Raw genomic sequence first — 15868 nt, forward strand, 5'->3', positions numbered from 1 at the left:
ACTTCCTCAGCTGCGTGAGGCTGTCCTGGTGACCTGGTAGCTACTTCCTCAGCTGCGTGAGGCTGTCCTGGTGACCTGGTAGCTACTTCCTCAGCTGCGTGGTGCTGTCCTGGTGACCTGGTAGCTACTTCCTCAGCTGCGTGAGGCTGTCCTGGTGACCTGGTAGCTACTTCCTCAGCTGCGTGAGGCTGTCCTGGTGACCTGGTAGCTACTTCCTCAGCTGCGTGAGGCTGTCCTGGTGACCTGGTAGCTACTTCCTCAGCTGCGTGGTGCTGTCCTGGTGACCTGGTAGCTACTTCCTCAGCTGCGTGAGGCTGTCCTGGTGACCTGGTAGCTACTTCCTCAGCTGCGTGAGGCTGTCCTGGTGACCTGGTAGCTACTTCCTCAGCTGCGTGAGGCTGTCCTGGTGACCTGGTAGCTACTTCCTCAGCTGCGTGAGGCTGTCCTGGTGACCTGGTAGCTACTTCCTCAGCTGCGTGAGGCTGTCCTGGTGACCTGGTAGCTACTTCCTCAGCTGCGTGAGGCTGTCCTGGTGACCTGGTAGCTACTTCCTCAGCTGCGTGAGGCTGTCCTGGTGACCTGGTAGCTACTTCCTCAGCTGCGTGAGCTGTCCTGGTGACCTGGTAGCTACTTCCTCAGCTGCGTGAGGCTGTCCTGGTGACCTGGTAGCTACTTCCTCAGCTGCGTGAGGCTGTCCTGGTGACCTGGTAGCTACTTCCTCAGCTGCGTGGTGCTGTCCTGGTGACCTGGTAGCTACTTCCTCAGCTGCGTGGTGCTGTCCTGGTGACCTGGTAGCTACTTCCTCAGCTGCGTGAGGCTGTCCTGGTGACCTGGTAGCTACTTCCTCAGCTGCGTGAGGCTGTCCTGGTGACCTGGTAGCTACTTCCTCAGCTGCGTGAGGCTGTCCTGGTGACCTGGTAGCTACTTCCTCAGCTGCGTGAGGCTGTCCTGGTGACCTGGTAGCTACTTCCTCAGCTGCGTGAGGCTGTCCTGGTGACCTGGTAGCTACTTCCTCAGCTGCGTGAGGCTGTCCTGGTGACCTGGTAGCTACTTCCTCAGCTGCGTGGTGCTGTCCTGGTGACCTGGTAGCTACTTCCTCAGCTGCGTGAGGCTGTCCTGGTGACCTGGTAGCTACTTCCTCAGCTGCGTGAGGCTGTCCTGGTGACCTGGTAGCTACTTCCTCAGCTGCGTGAGGCTGTCCTGGTGACCTGGTAGCTACTTCCTCAGCTGCGTGAGGCTGTCCTGGTGACCTGGTAGCTACTTCCTCCGCTGCGTGAGGCTGTCCTGGTGACCTGGTAGCTACTTCCTCAGCTGCGTGAGGCTGTCCTGGTGACCTGGTAGCTACTTCCTCAGCTGCGTGGCTGTCCTGGTGACCTGGTAGCTACTTCCTCAGCTGCGTGAGGCTGTCCTGGTGACCTGGTAGCTACTTCCTCAGCTGCGTGAGGCTGTCCTGGTGACCTGGTAGCTACTTCCTCCGCTGCGTGAGGCTGTCCTGGTGACCTGGTAGCTACTTCCTCAGCTGCGTGAGGCTGTCCTGGTGACCTGGTAGCTACTTCCTCAGCTGCGTGAGGCTGTCCTGGTGACCTGGTAGCTACTTCCTCAGCTGCGTGAGGCTGTCCTGGTGACCTGGTAGCTACTTCCTCAGCTGCGTGAGGCTGTCCTGGTGACCTGGTAGCTACTTCCTCAGCTGCGTGAGGCTGTCCTGGTGACCTGGTAGCTACTTCCTCAGCTGCGTGAGGCTTCCTGGTGACCTGGTAGCTACTTCCTCAGCTGCGTGAGGCTGTCCTGGTGACCTGGTAGCTACTTCCTCAGCTGCGTGAGGCTGTCCTGGTGACCTGGTAGCTACTTCCTCAGCTGCGTGAGGCTGTCCTGGTGACCTGGTAGCTACTTCCTCAGCTGCGTGAGGCTGTCCTGGTGACCTGGTAGCTACTTCCTCAGCTGCGTGAGGCTGTCCTGGTGACCTGGTAGCTACTTCCTCAGCTGCGTGAGGCTGTCCTGGTGACCTGGTAGCTACTTCCTCAGCTGCGTGAGGCTGTCCTGGTGACCTGGTAGCTACTTCCTCAGCTGCGTGAGGCTGTCCTGGTGACCTGGTAGCTACTTCCTCAGCTGCGTGAGGCTGTCCTGGTGACCTGGTAGCTACTTCCTCAGCTGCGTGAGGCTGTCCTGGTGACCTGGTAGCTACTTCCTCAGCTGCGTGAGGCTGTCCTGGTGACCTGGTAGCTACTTCCTCAGCTGCGTGAGGCTGTCCTGGTGACCTGGTAGCTACTTCCTCAGCTGCGTGAGGCTGTCCTGGTGACCTGGTAGCTACTTCCTCAGCTGCGTGAGGCTGTCCTGGTGACCTGGTAGCTACTTCCTCAGCTGCGTGGTGCTGTCCTGGTGACCTGGTAGCTACTTCCTCAGCTGCGTGAGGCTGTCCTGGTGACCTGGTAGCTACTTCCTCAGCTGCGTGAGGCTGTCCTGGTGACCTGGTAGCTACTTCCTCAGCTGCGTGAGGCTGTCCTGGTGACCTGGTAGCTACTTCCTCAGCTGCGTGGTGCTGTCCTGGTGACCTGGTAGCTACTTCCTCAGCTGCGTGAGGCTGTCCTGGTGACCTGGTAGCTACTTCCTCAGCTGCGTGAGGCTGTCCTGGTGACCTGGTAGCTACTTCCTCAGCTGCGTGAGGCTGTCCTGGTGACCTGGTAGCTACTTCCTCAGCTGCGTGAGGCTGTCCTGGTGACCTGGTAGCTACTTCCTCAGCTGCGTGAGGCTTTCCTGGTGACCTGGTAGCTACTTCCTCAGCTGCGTGAGGCTGTCCTGGTAGCTACTTCCTCAGCTGCGTGAGGCTGTCCTGGTGACCTGGTAGCTACTTCCTCAGCTGCGTGAGGCTGTCCTGGTGACCTGGTAGCTACTTCCTCAGCTGCGTGAGGCTGTCCTGGTGACCTGGTAGCTACTTCCTCAGCTGCGTGAGGCTGTCCTGGTGACCTGGTAGCTACTTCCTCAGCTGCGTGAGGCTGTCCTGGTGACCTGGTAGCTACTTCCTCAGCTGCGTGAGGCTGTCCTGGTGACCTGGTAGCTACTTCCTCAGCTGCGTGAGGCTGTCCTGGTGACCTGGTAGCTACTTCCTCAGCTGCGTGAGGCTGTCCTGGTGACCTGGTAGCTACTTCCTCAGCTGCGTGAGGCTGTCCGGTGACCTGGTAGCTACTTCCTCAGCTGCGTGAGGCTGTCCTGGTGACCTGGTAGCTACTTCCTCAGCTGCGTGAGGCTGTCCTGGTGACCTGGTAGCTACTTCCTCAGCTGCGTGAGGCTGTCCTGGTGACCTGGTAGCTACTTCCTCAGCTGCGTGAGGCTGTCCTGGTGACCTGTAGCTACTTCCTCAGCTGCGTGAGGCTGTCCTGGTGACCTGGTAGCTACTTCCTCAGCTGCGTGAGGCTGTCCTGGTGACCTGGTAGCTACTTCCTCAGCTGCGTGAGGCTGTCCTGGTGACCTGGTAGCTACTTCCTCAGCTGCGTGAGGCTGTCCTGGTGACCTGGTAGCTACTTCCTCAGCTGCGTGAGGCTGTCCTGGTGACCTGGTAGCTACTTCCTCAGCTGCGTGAGGCTGTCCTGGTGACCTGGTAGCTACTTCCTCAGCTGCGTGAGGCTGTCCTGGTGACCTGGTAGCTACTTCCTCAGCTGCGTGAGGCTGTCCTGGTGACCTGGTAGCTACTTCCTCAGCTGCGTGAGGCTGTCCTGGTGACCTGGTAGCTACTTCCTCAGCTGCGTGAGCTGTCCTGGTGACCTGGTAGCTACTTCCTCAGCTGCGTGAGGCTGTCCTGGTGACCTGGTAGCTACTTCCTCAGCTGCGTGAGGCTGTCCTGGTGACCTGGTAGCTACTTCCTCAGCTGCGTGAGGCTGTCCTGGTGACCTGGTAGCTACTTCCTCAGCTGCGTGAGGCTGTCCTGGTGACCTGGTAGCTACTTCCTCAGCTGCGTGAGGCTGTCCTGGTGACCTGGTAGCTACTTCCTCAGCTGCGTGAGGCTGTCCTGGTGACCTGGTAGCTACTTCCTCAGCTGCGTGAGGCTGTCCTGGTGACCTGGTAGCTACTTCCTCAGCTGCGTGAGGCTGTCCTGGTGACCTGGTAGCTACTTCCTCAGCTGCGTGGTGCTGTCCTGGTGACCTGGTAGCTACTTCCTCAGCTGCGTGAGGCTGTCCTGGTGACCTGGTAGCTACTTCCTCAGCTGCGTGAGGCTGTCCTGGTGACCTGGTAGCTACTTCCTCAGCTGCGTGAGGCTGTCCTGGTGACCTGGTAGCTACTTCCTCAGCTGCGTGAGGCTGTCCTGGTGACCTGGTAGCTACTTCCTCAGCTGCGTGAGGCTGTCCTGGTGACCTGGTAGCTACTTCCTCAGCTGCGTGAGGCTGTCCTGGTGACCTGGTAGCTACTTCCTCAGCTGCGTGAGGCTGTCCTGGTGACCTGGTAGCTACTTCCTCAGCTGCGTGAGGCTGTCCTGGTGACCTGGTAGCTACTTCCTCAGCTGCGTGAGGCTGTCCTGGTGACCTGGTAGCTACTTCCTCAGCTGCGTGAGGCTGTCCTGGTGACCTGGTAGCTACTTCCTCAGCTGCGTGAGGCTGTCCTGGTGACCTGGTAGCTACTTCCTCAGCTGCGTGGGCTGTCCTGGTGACCTGGTAGCTACTTCCTCAGCTGCGTGAGGCTGTCCTGGTGACCTGGTAGCTACTTCCTCAGCTGCGTGAGGCTGTCCTGGTGACCTGGTAGCTACTTCCTCAGCTGCGTGAGGCTGTCCTGGTGACCTGGTAGCTACTTCCTCAGCTGCGTGGTGCTGTCCTGGTGACCTGGTAGCTACTTCCTCAGCTGCGTGAGGCTGTCCTGGTGACCTGGTAGCTACTTCCTCAGCTGCGTGAGGCTGTCCTGGTGACCTGGTAGCTACTTCCTCAGCTGCGTGAGGCTGTCCTGGTGACCTGGTAGCTACTTCCTCAGCTGCGTGAGGCTGTCCTGGTGACCTGGTAGCTACTTCCTCAGCTGCGTGAGGCTGTCCTGGTGACCTGGTAGCTACTTCCTCAGCTGCGTGAGGCTGTCCTGGTGACCTGGTAGCTACTTCCTCAGCTGCGTGGTGCTGTCCTGGTGACCTGGTAGCTACTTCCTCAGCTGCGTGGTGCTGTCCTGGTGACCTGGTAGCTACTTCCTCAGCTGCGTGAGGCTGTCCTGGTGACCTGGTAGCTACTTCCTCAGCTGCGTGAGGCTGTCCTGGTGACCTGGTAGCTACTTCCTCAGCTGCGTGAGGCTGTCCTGGTGACCTGGTAGCTACTTCCTCAGCTGCGTGAGGCTGTCCTGGTGACCTGGTAGCTACTTCCTCAGCTGCGTGAGGCTGTCCTGGTGACCTGGTAGCTACTTCCCTCAGCTGCGTGAGGCTGTCCTGGTGACCTGGTAGCTACTTCCTCAGCTGCGTGAGGCTGTCCTGGTGACCTGGTAGCTACTTCCTCAGCTGCGTTGCTGTCCTGGTGACCTGGTAGCTACTTCCTCAGCTGCGTGAGGCTGTCCTGGTGACCTGGTAGCTACTTCCTCAGCTGCGTGAGGCTGTCCTGGTGACCTGGTAGCTACTTCCTCAGCTGCGTGAGGCTGTCCTGGTGACCTGGTAGCTACTTCCTCAGCTGCGTGAGGCTGTCCTGGTGACCTGGTAGCTACTTCCTCAGCTGCGTGAGGCTGTCCTGGTGACCTGGTCGCTACTTCCTCAGCTGCGTGAGGCTGTACTGGTGACCTGGTAGCTACTTCCTCAGCTGTGTGAGGCTGTCCTGGTGACCTGGTAGCTACTTCCTCAGCTGCGTGAGGCTGTCCTGGTGACCTGGTAGCATACTTCCTCAGCTGCGTGAGGCTGTCCTGGTGACCGGTAGCTACTTCCTCAAGCTGTCGTGAGGCTGTCCTGGTGACCTGGTAGCTACTTCCTCAGCTGCGTGAGGCTGTCCTGGTGACCTGGTAGCTACTTCCTCAGCTGCGTGAGGCTGTCCTGGTGACCTGGTAGCTACTTCCTCAGCTGCGTGAGGCTGTCCTGGTGACCTGGTAGCTACTTCCTCAGCTGCGTGAGGCTGTCCTGGTGACCTGGTTAGCTACTTCCTCAGCTGCGTGAGGCTGTCCTGGTGACCTGGTAGCTACTTCCTCAGCTGCGTGAGGCTGTCCTGGTGACCTGTAGCTACTTCCTCAGCTGCGTGAGGCTGTCCTGGTGACCTGGTAGCTACTTCCTCAGCTGCGTGAGGCTGTCCTGGTGACCTGGTAGCTACTTCCTCAGCTGCGTGAGGCTGTCCTGGTGACCTGGTAGCTACTTCCTCAGCTGCGTGAGGCTGTCCTGGTGACCTGGTAGCTACTTCCTCAGCTGCGTGAGGCTGTCCTGGTGACCTGGTAGCTACTTCCTCAGCTGCGTGAGGCTGTCCTGGTGACCTGGTAGCTACTTCCTCAGCTGCGTGAGGCTGTCCTGGTGACCTGGTAGCTACTTCCTCAGCTGCGTGAGGCTGTCCTGGTGACCTGGTAGCTACTTCCTCAGCTGCGTGAGGCTGTCCTGGTGACCTGGTAGCTACTTCCTCAGCTGCGTGAGGCTGTCCTGGTGACCTGGTAGCTACTTCCTCAGCTGCGTGAGGCTGTCCTGGTGACCTGGTAGCTACTTCCTCAGCTGCGTGGTGCTGTCCTGGTGACCTGGTAGCTACTTCCTCAGCTGCGTGAGGCTGTCCTGGTGACCTGGTAGCTACTTCCTCAGCTGCGTGAGGCTGTCCTGGTGACCTGGTAGCTACTTCCTCAGCTGCGTGAGGCTGTCCTGGTGACCCTGGTAGCTACTTCCTCAGCTGCGTGAGGCTGTCCTGGTGACCTGGTAGCTACTTCCTCAGCTGCGTGAGGCTGTCCTGGTGACCTGGTAGCTACTTCCTCAGCTGCGTGAGGCTGTCCTGGTGACCTGGTAGCTACTTCCTCAGCTGCGTGAGGCTGTCCTGGTGACCGGTAGCTACTTCCTCAGCTGCGTGAGGCTGTCCTGGTGACCTGGTAGCTACTTCCTCAGCTGCGTGAGGCTGTCCTGGTGACCTGGTAGCTACTTCTCAGCTGCGTGAGGCTGTCCTGGTGACCTGGTAGCTACTTCCTCAGCTGCGTGAGGCTGTCCTGGTGACCTGGTAGCTACTTCCTCAGCTGCGTGGGCTGTCCTGGTGACCTGGTAGCTACTTCCTCAGCTGCGTGAGGCTGTCCTGGTGACCTGGTAGCTACTTCCTCAGCTGCGTGAGGCTGTCCTGGTGACCTGGTAGCTACTTCCTCAGCTGCGTGAGGCTGTCCTGGTGACCTGGTAGCTACTTCCTCAGCTGCGTGATGCTGTCCTGGTGACCTGGTAGCTACTTCCTCAGCTGCGTGAGGCTGTCCTGGTGACCTGGTAGCTACTTCCTCAGCTGCGTGAGGCTGTCCTGGTGACCTGGTAGCTACTTCCTCAGCTGCGTGAGGCTGTCCTGGTGACCTGGTAGCTACTTCCTCAGCTGCGTGAGGCTGTCCTGGTGACCTGGTAGCTACTTCCTCAGCTGCGTGAGGCTGTCCTGGTGACCTGGTAGCTACTTCCTCAGCTGCGTGAGGCTGTCCTGGTGACCTGGTAGCTACTTCCTCAGCTGCGTGAGGCTGTCCTGGTGACCTGGTAGCTACTTCCTCAGCTGCGTGAGGCTGTCCTGGTGACCTGGTAGCTACTTCCTCAGCTGCGTGAGGCTGTCCTGGTGACCTGGTAGCTACTTCCTCAGCTGCGTGAGGCTGTCCTGGTGACCTGGTAGCTACTTCCTCAGCTGCGTGAGGCTGTCCTGGTGACCTGGTAGCTACTTCCTCAGCTGCGTGAGGCTGTCCTGGTGACCTGGTAGCTACTTCCTCAGCTGCGTGAGGCTGTCCTGGTGACCTGGTAGCTACTTCCTCAGCTGCGTGAGGCTGTCCTGGTGACCTGGTAGCTACTTCCTCAGCTGCGTGAGGCTGTCCTGGTGACCTGGTAGCTACTTCCTCAGCTGCGTGAGGCTGTCCTGGTGACCTGGTAGCTACTTCCTCAGCTGCGTGAGGCTGTCCTGGTGACCTGGTAGCTACTTCCTCAGCTGCGTGAGGCTGTCCTGGTGACCTGGTAGCTACTTCCTCAGCTGCGTGAGGCTGTCCTGGTGACCTGGTAGCTACTTCCTCAGCTGCGTGAGGCTGTCCTGGTGACCTGGTAGCTACTTCCTCAGCTGCGTGAGGCTGTCCTGGTGACCTGGTAGCTACTTCCTCAGCTGCGTGAGGCTGTCCTGGTGACCTGGTAGCTACTTCCTCAGCTGCGTGAGGCTGTCCTGGTGACCTGGTAGCTACTTCCTCAGCTGCGTGAGGCTGTCCTGGTGACCTGGTAGCTACTTCCTCAGCTGCGTGAGGCTGTCCTGGTGACCTGGTAGCTACTTCCTCAGCTGCGTGAGGCTGTCCTGGTGACCTGGTAGCTACTTCCTCAGCTGCGTGAGGCTGTCCTGGTGACCTGGTAGCTACTTCCTCAGCTGCGTGAGGCTGTCCTGGTGACCTGGTAGCTACTTCCTCAGCTGCGTGAGGCTGTCCTGGTGACCTGGTAGCTACTTCCTCAGCTGCGTGAGGCTGTCCTGGTGACCTGGTAGCTACTTCCTCAGCTGCGTGAGGCTGTCCTGGTGACCTGGTAGCTACTTCCTCAGCTGCGTGAGGCTGTCCTGGTGACCTGGTAGCTACTTCCTCAGCTGCGTGAGGCTGTCCTGGTGACCTGGTAGCTACTTCCTCAGCTGCGTGAGGCTGTCCTGGTGACCTGGTAGCTACTTCCTCAGCTGCGTGAGGCTGTCCTGGTGACCTGGTAGCTACTTCCTCAGCTGCGTGAGGCTGTCCTGGTGACCTGGTAGCTACTTCCTCAGCTGCGTGAGGCTGTCCTGGTGACCTGGTAGCTACTTCCTCAGCTGCGTGAGGCTGTCCTGGTGACCTGGTAGCTACTTCCTCAGCTGCGTGAGGCTGTCCTGGTGACCTGGTAGCTACTTCCTCAGCTGCGTGAGGCTGTCCTGGTGACCTGGTAGCTACTTCCTCAGCTGCGTGAGGCTGTCCTGGTGACCTGGTAGCTACTTCCTCAGCTGCGTGAGGCTGTCCTGGTGACCTGGTAGCTACTTCCTCAGCTGCGTGAGGCTGTCCTGGTGACCTGGTAGCTACTTCCTCAGCTGCGTGAGGCTGTCCTGGTGACCTGGTAGCTACTTCCTCAGCTGCGTGAGGCTGTCCTGGTGACCTGGTAGCTACTTCCTCAGCTGCGTGAGGCTGTCCTGGTGACCTGGTAGCTACTTCCTCAGCTGCGTGAGGCTGTCCTGGTGACCTGGTAGCTACTTCCTCAGCTGCGTGAGGCTGTCCTGGTGACCTGGTAGCTACTTCCTCAGCTGCGTGAGGCTGTCCTGGTGACCTGGTAGCTACTTCCTCAGCTGCGTGAGCTGTCCTGGTGACCTGGTAGCTACTTCCTCAGCTGCGTGAGGCGTCGTGATGAGCTACTTGCTAAACCTGTAGCTATTTCATGCGTGAGAGCTATTGCTCATGACAGAGTATCGAAGTACTGCCTCAGCAGCTTCCGCTGAGGTTAGTATCCTCCTCTCTTCCTATTGTTTTGTTCCTTAGAATCGTATTTCTATTACTGATAATTTTACCGAACTGGATGACATCTTGATTTGACGCATCCAAAGTATTTTAAAGCAAAATTATGATCCCAATATTTAAAGAGTAAGGAAAATATAAAACTAAAAAATATTTCACCATTTAAGTTCTAATTAACATCTCGCAGAAGCATTTCTCATTTTGTTTGAGATTATTAGTGTTTCTATTAATAGTGAGCAAGACTCCTCTAGATGGTGATGAGCGACTTTTCCCTGACCGTAATGTCTCCAGTCCAGCGAAGTGGTTGAAGTCTGCGTGAAATTTCAGAATTCCACAACCAAATTCACCAAGCAAGTCTGCCTCATCAATTCCTGAGGGACATAAATCGTTTTCAAAACACAATACGATCTCTTGAACAAAATTTTTCATTAGGTTAATCATACTCTGGAAAAAAAATATCAACTGCATACTTTTGTCAATAAAACAAAGTGCCCCAAAGCACTCATAATAATACATGGACTCATATTCCACAAAAACAGTGAGTGAGGCTCTCACAACTCATCCGTCTGAACACATGATAATGTCTTAACACATCTTCAATGCGCAGAACGTTACATATATATATATATATATATATATATATATATATATATATATATATATATTTATATATATATATATATATATATATATATATATATATATATATATATATATATATATATATATATATATATATATTATTAAATATGACCGAAAAAGTAAGATTAATAATTCTAACACGAATTTTCTCAATCTTTCGTACATTTCTTTTCACTGTTGGAGGTAATTCAAAAATCAATTCTCCAAAATTCATTTTTATTTCTAGTCTGACGCGACACTTGAGCGCATTTCGTAAAACTTATTACATTTTCAAAGACTTTACACATACACAACTGAATAGAACTTACACATCTCCGATTTTGTTTATATCTAATGTGACTAATCGAAACTGTGAACGCCAAGAAATCAGGACTCCACCTGCCAAAGATTATTGGGGAATATAAACCTGGATATGCGTATGGAAATGTCAAGACACACAAGCCTGGAAACCCACTTCGGCCAATCATTAGCCAGATACCCACATCCAAGTACAGACTATCAAGGCGACTCAACGGCCTGCTGACTCCTTATGTCCCTTGCGCCTTCAGCCTGAAGTCGCCAAAGGAATTTGTTGACTTACTGCGGGGCATATGGGCCACAGGAATAAGAGCCTCGGTGGACGTAGAATCGCTGTTCACTAACGTACCAGTGGACGAGACAATCGGGATGATAGCCGACAGAGTGTATCGTGATCCAGCCTGTACTCCTCTTAACATACCAGAAAATATCCTAAGGAAACTACTCCAAGCTTGTACTAAAGAGGCACCCTTCTTGAGCCCGGATGGGCACATGTATAAGCAAGTAGATGGGGTCGCCATGGGTTCTCCCCTAGGTGTCCTGTTTGCAAACTTCTACATGGGCACCATCGAGCAAAAAGTCTTAGTCGACATGAACATGAAACCGGCCATATACTGCAGGTATGTTGACGACATTTTTACACAGGTACCTGATGTCAGACATCTGCAGGAGTTGAAGGAGGCATTTGAGCGGAGTTCCGTGCTGCGTTTCACTTACGAAATGGATAAGGATGGGAAGCTGCCCTTTCTAGATGTAACAGTCATGGAAAAGAGCGGAGGTTTCCAAACTGCAGTCTACACTAAGGAAATGAACATAGGAATGTGCCTAAATGCCAACAGCGACTGCCCAGACAGGTACAAGAGGAGTGTTGTTAATGCTTATGTCGACCGTGCTCTCAGCCACAGCTCAGAATGGAAGTAAGTCGACGAAGAACTCTGTAGGATAAGGCAGGTCCTAGTCAACAACGGCTTCTCCAATGGTTTCGTCGAAGATATCATAAGAAGGAAAGTGAAACGCCATGCAACCTCTGAAGAGACAACCAACACAACACCTATACCCCCTATTAGACTATTTTACAGGAACTTCTTTTCCACAGCTCATAAAACGGAGGAAAGGGTCCTGAAAGATATTGTTAATAGAAACGTTATCCCTACAGACAAAAATCAGAGGATACAACTGACGATTTACAATAAAACCAGAAAAACGGCCAGCCTACTCATGAGAAACTCTCCAGACACAAAACAGAACGCTTTAAAAGAGACTAACGTCGTCTATGCCTTCAAATGCCCATTTGGGGACTGTAAGCTCCAAAAAACCCAGTATATAGGCAAGACAACAACATCTCTTTCTAGGCGTTTAACGATGCATAAGCAACAGGGCTCCATTAAGGAACATATAATCTCTTCCCACAACCCAACCATCGCCAGAGAAATCCTAGTAAACAACACAGAAATCATCGATAGATACAGCGATAGCAGGCGGCTTGACATTTGCGAGGCATTACACATCAAGAAGTCAACACCAGCAATCAACAGCCAATTAATGCACAACTATATTCTACCCACCTCAAGACTCTGCTCCAATATAGAAGCATCAAGAAATATAGACCAATAGGCTTTCTACAATCACTTCTATTCAATACCCATTGTTTCATGTTCTGGCTTGTGTTGATGAAATTAATACCTTATTAAATACCACCTCACCCCATCCACCTCACTCAAATGTAGATATAAACAAAATCGGAGATGTGCAAGTTCTATTCAGTTGTGTATGTGTAAAGTCTTTGAAAATGTAATAAGTTTTACGAAACGCGCTCAAGTGTCGCGTCAGACTAGAAATAAAAAAAAAAAATTAATTTTGGAGAATTGATTTTTGAATTACCTCCAACAGTGAAAATAAATGTACGAAAGATTGAGAGAATTCGTGTTAGAATTATTAATCTTACTTTTTCGATCATATTTAATAATATATGTCTACAGGAACATATATATATGTTCATATATATATGAACATATATATATGATATATATATATATATATATATATATATATATATATATATATATATATATATATATATATATATATATATATATATAAATATATATAAATATATATATATATATATATATATATATATATATATATATATATATATATATATATATATATATATATATATATATATATATATATATATTATTAAATATGACCGAAAAAGTAAGACTAATTAATCTAACACGAATTTTTTCTGTTTCTTATATTTCTTTTCACTGTTGATGGTAACTGAAAAATCAATTCTCCAAAATTCATTTTTATTTCTAGTCTGACGCGACACTTGAACGCGTTTCGTAAAACATCCTTTTAATTCCTTGAGGTCAAGTGAGTCTTAAGTAACGAGTGACAACCGCTATCTGGCCTTCTCGATCGCATCAAGTTTAATAGTTTACGGTTTGTGTTTTTTATACGACTCCTCTGTTCTGTCCATCCGGCACTTCTGCAGTTGACGGTCTCTTGAATGAGGCGTGTCTGGAGCACTTAGTAGTCCTTGTTGGTTACTTGGGCTCAACACATTCTCTTGCAACACCTCTAAGGTTATGCCACTGTTTACCACCTTTGAGGAACGAAGCTTCAGAAAGCACTGTGATGAATTAGTTAAGGCTTATTTGTGGCATACAGATGCTTTTGTAGCTCTTTACTTTGTTACAACGATTTCCTGGCATTAACATCTGCCGACAACTGTGATTCAGACGACTTCAGCCAGTTTGAAGTCCCTGTGATCAACACTCCGTCATAATGCAACTAAATAAATACATATATTTCAGGATTGAATTGTCTAGTTTGGTAATTATTCATCAAGGTGCACTAATGCACGGCACAGAGTTTTGTAATTGCTGCACTGTACACTGCTGCACTGTGCACTGCATGGAATGTACACTGTTGCACTGTAATTGCTTCACTGTATGTTGTAGTGCCGTTCACTACAGTGATTTACACTTATGCTGGGAAACTTTCAGACGTCTCTAGTTCCCGTGACCATGGCCGCCCTCAGGCCCGTGACCATGGCCGCCCTCAGGCCCGTGACCATGGCCGCCCTCAGGCCCGTGACCATGGCCGCCCTCAGGCCCGTGACCATGGCCGCCCTCAGGCCCGTGACCATGGCCGCCCTCAGGCCCGTGACCATGGCCGCCCTCAGGCCCGTGACCATGGCCGCCCTCAGGCCCGTGACCATGGCCGCCCTCAGGCCCGTGACCATGGCCGCCCTCAGGCCCGTGACCATGGCCGCACTCAGGCCCGTCCTCCTAAGGTTTCCAAAGGTCCAGAAAACGGTCAGAGTAAAGTGTCCTCTCCTAACCTGCCAGAGGACCCAACTGGTTCCTGTGGTTAAGGCCGGCCTCAGACACCACTGGTTCTTGTGGTTAAGGCCGGGCTCAGACACCACTGGTTCCTGTGGTTAAGGCCGGCCTCAGACACCACTGGTTCCTGTGGTTAAGGCTGGCCTCAGACACCACTGGTTCCTGTGGTTAAGGCCGGCCTCAGACACCACTGGTTCCTGTGGTTAAGGCCGGCCTCAGACACCACTGGTTCCTGTGGTTAAGGCCGGCCTCAGACACCACTGGTTCCTGTGGTTAAGGCCGGCCTCAGACACCACTGGTTCCTGTGGTTAAGGCTGGCCTCACAACACACTCACACCCTCATTTCCCCGAGGTGATGGCGTTGGCCCGCGGTCCTTCCCTATATTCTCGGGAAGTAGAGACACGTGAAGAAGATGGGAGGAGGAGGCGGAGGGCGTGTTGACCAGCCCCGAGGCTTCCAGCATACCCGAAACACCTCCCATGACGCCCATGGCCCCCATGTTTGTTGCTCCTCCCATGGGCACTCCGCTGCGGAAACTGGAACACGAGGAGCTGAGAGAGGTGCCCAGAGGCCGCAGACCTGAGGGCAGACAACATTACACATTATATTTTCATATAAAATATTGTGAGCATATGAATAAAGGAAATAAGAAGGACCATTGTTTTTCTACACAACATTTTTGTTTAACTCGTTCTAACAAAGAATTTGTTATTTTGTATGGAAGTTAAGCCATCACCAGCTAAGCATAACACGTAATTATGTCTGACAAAATATATAACATCTGGATTGTGCAAGATCAGTATTTTCTAGTATGCTACGGGAAATTTGTGTTAATTTATATGTCAAAAGAATGATGAATATTCGTTTTTTCTCGGCACTAATGATGACTATATGGAAATTATTATTTATCTTAAACAATTATATCTCATTAGAATATCCACATCAGATCCGCACAGCAGTCTCTCTCTCTCTCTCTCTCTCTCTCTCTCTCTCTCTCTCTCTCTCTCTCTCTCTCTCTCTCTCTCTCTCTCTCTCTCTCTCTCTCTCTCTCTCTCTCCCTCTCTCTCTCTCTCTCTCTCTCTCTCTCTCTCTCTCTCTCTCTCTCTCTCTCTCTCTCTCTCTCTCTCTCTCTCTCTCTCTCTCACACACACACATATTTTGTGTAATAGGTGATAGGTGAGTACACATACACACACACACAAGCACACACACACACACACACACACACACACACACACACACACACACACACACACACACACACACACACACACACGCACACACACACACAAACACACAAACACACATACACACACACACGAGACTGGCGATTGGCGAGACGTCACAAGTGGAGTCCCGCAGGGTCAGTCCTTGGACCTATACTGTTTCTGGTATATGTAAATGATCTCCCAGAGGGTATAGATTCGTTCCTCTCAATGTTTGCCGACGATGCAAAAATTATGAGGAGGATTGAAACAGAGGATGATAGTAGGAGGCTACAAGATGACCTGGATAGACTGAGTGAATGGTCCAACAAATGGCTGTTGAAGTTCAACCCGAGTAAATGCAAAGTAATGAAACTAGGCAGTGGAAACAGGAGGCCAGGCACAGGATACAGAATAGGAGATGAAGTACTTAATGAAACAGACAGAGAGAAAGATCTAGGAGTTGATATCACACCAAACCTGTCTCCTGAAGCCCACATAAAGAGAATAACGTCTGCGGCATATGCGAGGCTGGCTAACATCAGAACGGCGTTCAGGAACCTGTGTAAGGAATCATTCAGAATCTTGTACACCACATATGTAAGACCAATCCTGGAGTATGCGGCCCCAGCATGGAGCCCGTACCTTGTCAAGCACAAGACGAAGCTGGAAAAAGTCCAAAGGTATGCTACTAGACTAGTCCCAGAACTAAGAGGCATGAGTTATGAGGAAAGGCTGCGGGAAATGCACCTCACGAAACTGGAAGACAGAAGAGTAAGGGGGGACATGATCACAACCTA

The 15868-nt window shown here is 52.3% G+C and overlaps 1 protein-coding gene across 1 annotated transcript in view; it reads left to right on the forward strand.

Moving 5' to 3' along the window:
• The window catches only part of LOC138350339 (testis-specific H1 histone-like), a 34207-nt gene extending 20313 nt beyond the window's left edge, over positions 1 to 13894 (forward strand). The window contains exon 2 of the mRNA XM_069300965.1: positions 13524 to 13894. Within this exon, the coding sequence (XP_069157066.1) occupies positions 13524 to 13894 (371 nt within the window). The remainder of the gene's footprint in view (positions 1 to 13523) is intronic.
• Positions 13895 to 15868: the final 1974 nt, after the last annotated feature.

Source organism: Procambarus clarkii, chromosome 45 (genome assembly GCF_040958095.1).
Source record: "Procambarus clarkii isolate CNS0578487 chromosome 45, FALCON_Pclarkii_2.0, whole genome shotgun sequence".
NCBI lineage: Eukaryota > Metazoa > Arthropoda > Malacostraca > Decapoda > Cambaridae > Procambarus > Procambarus clarkii.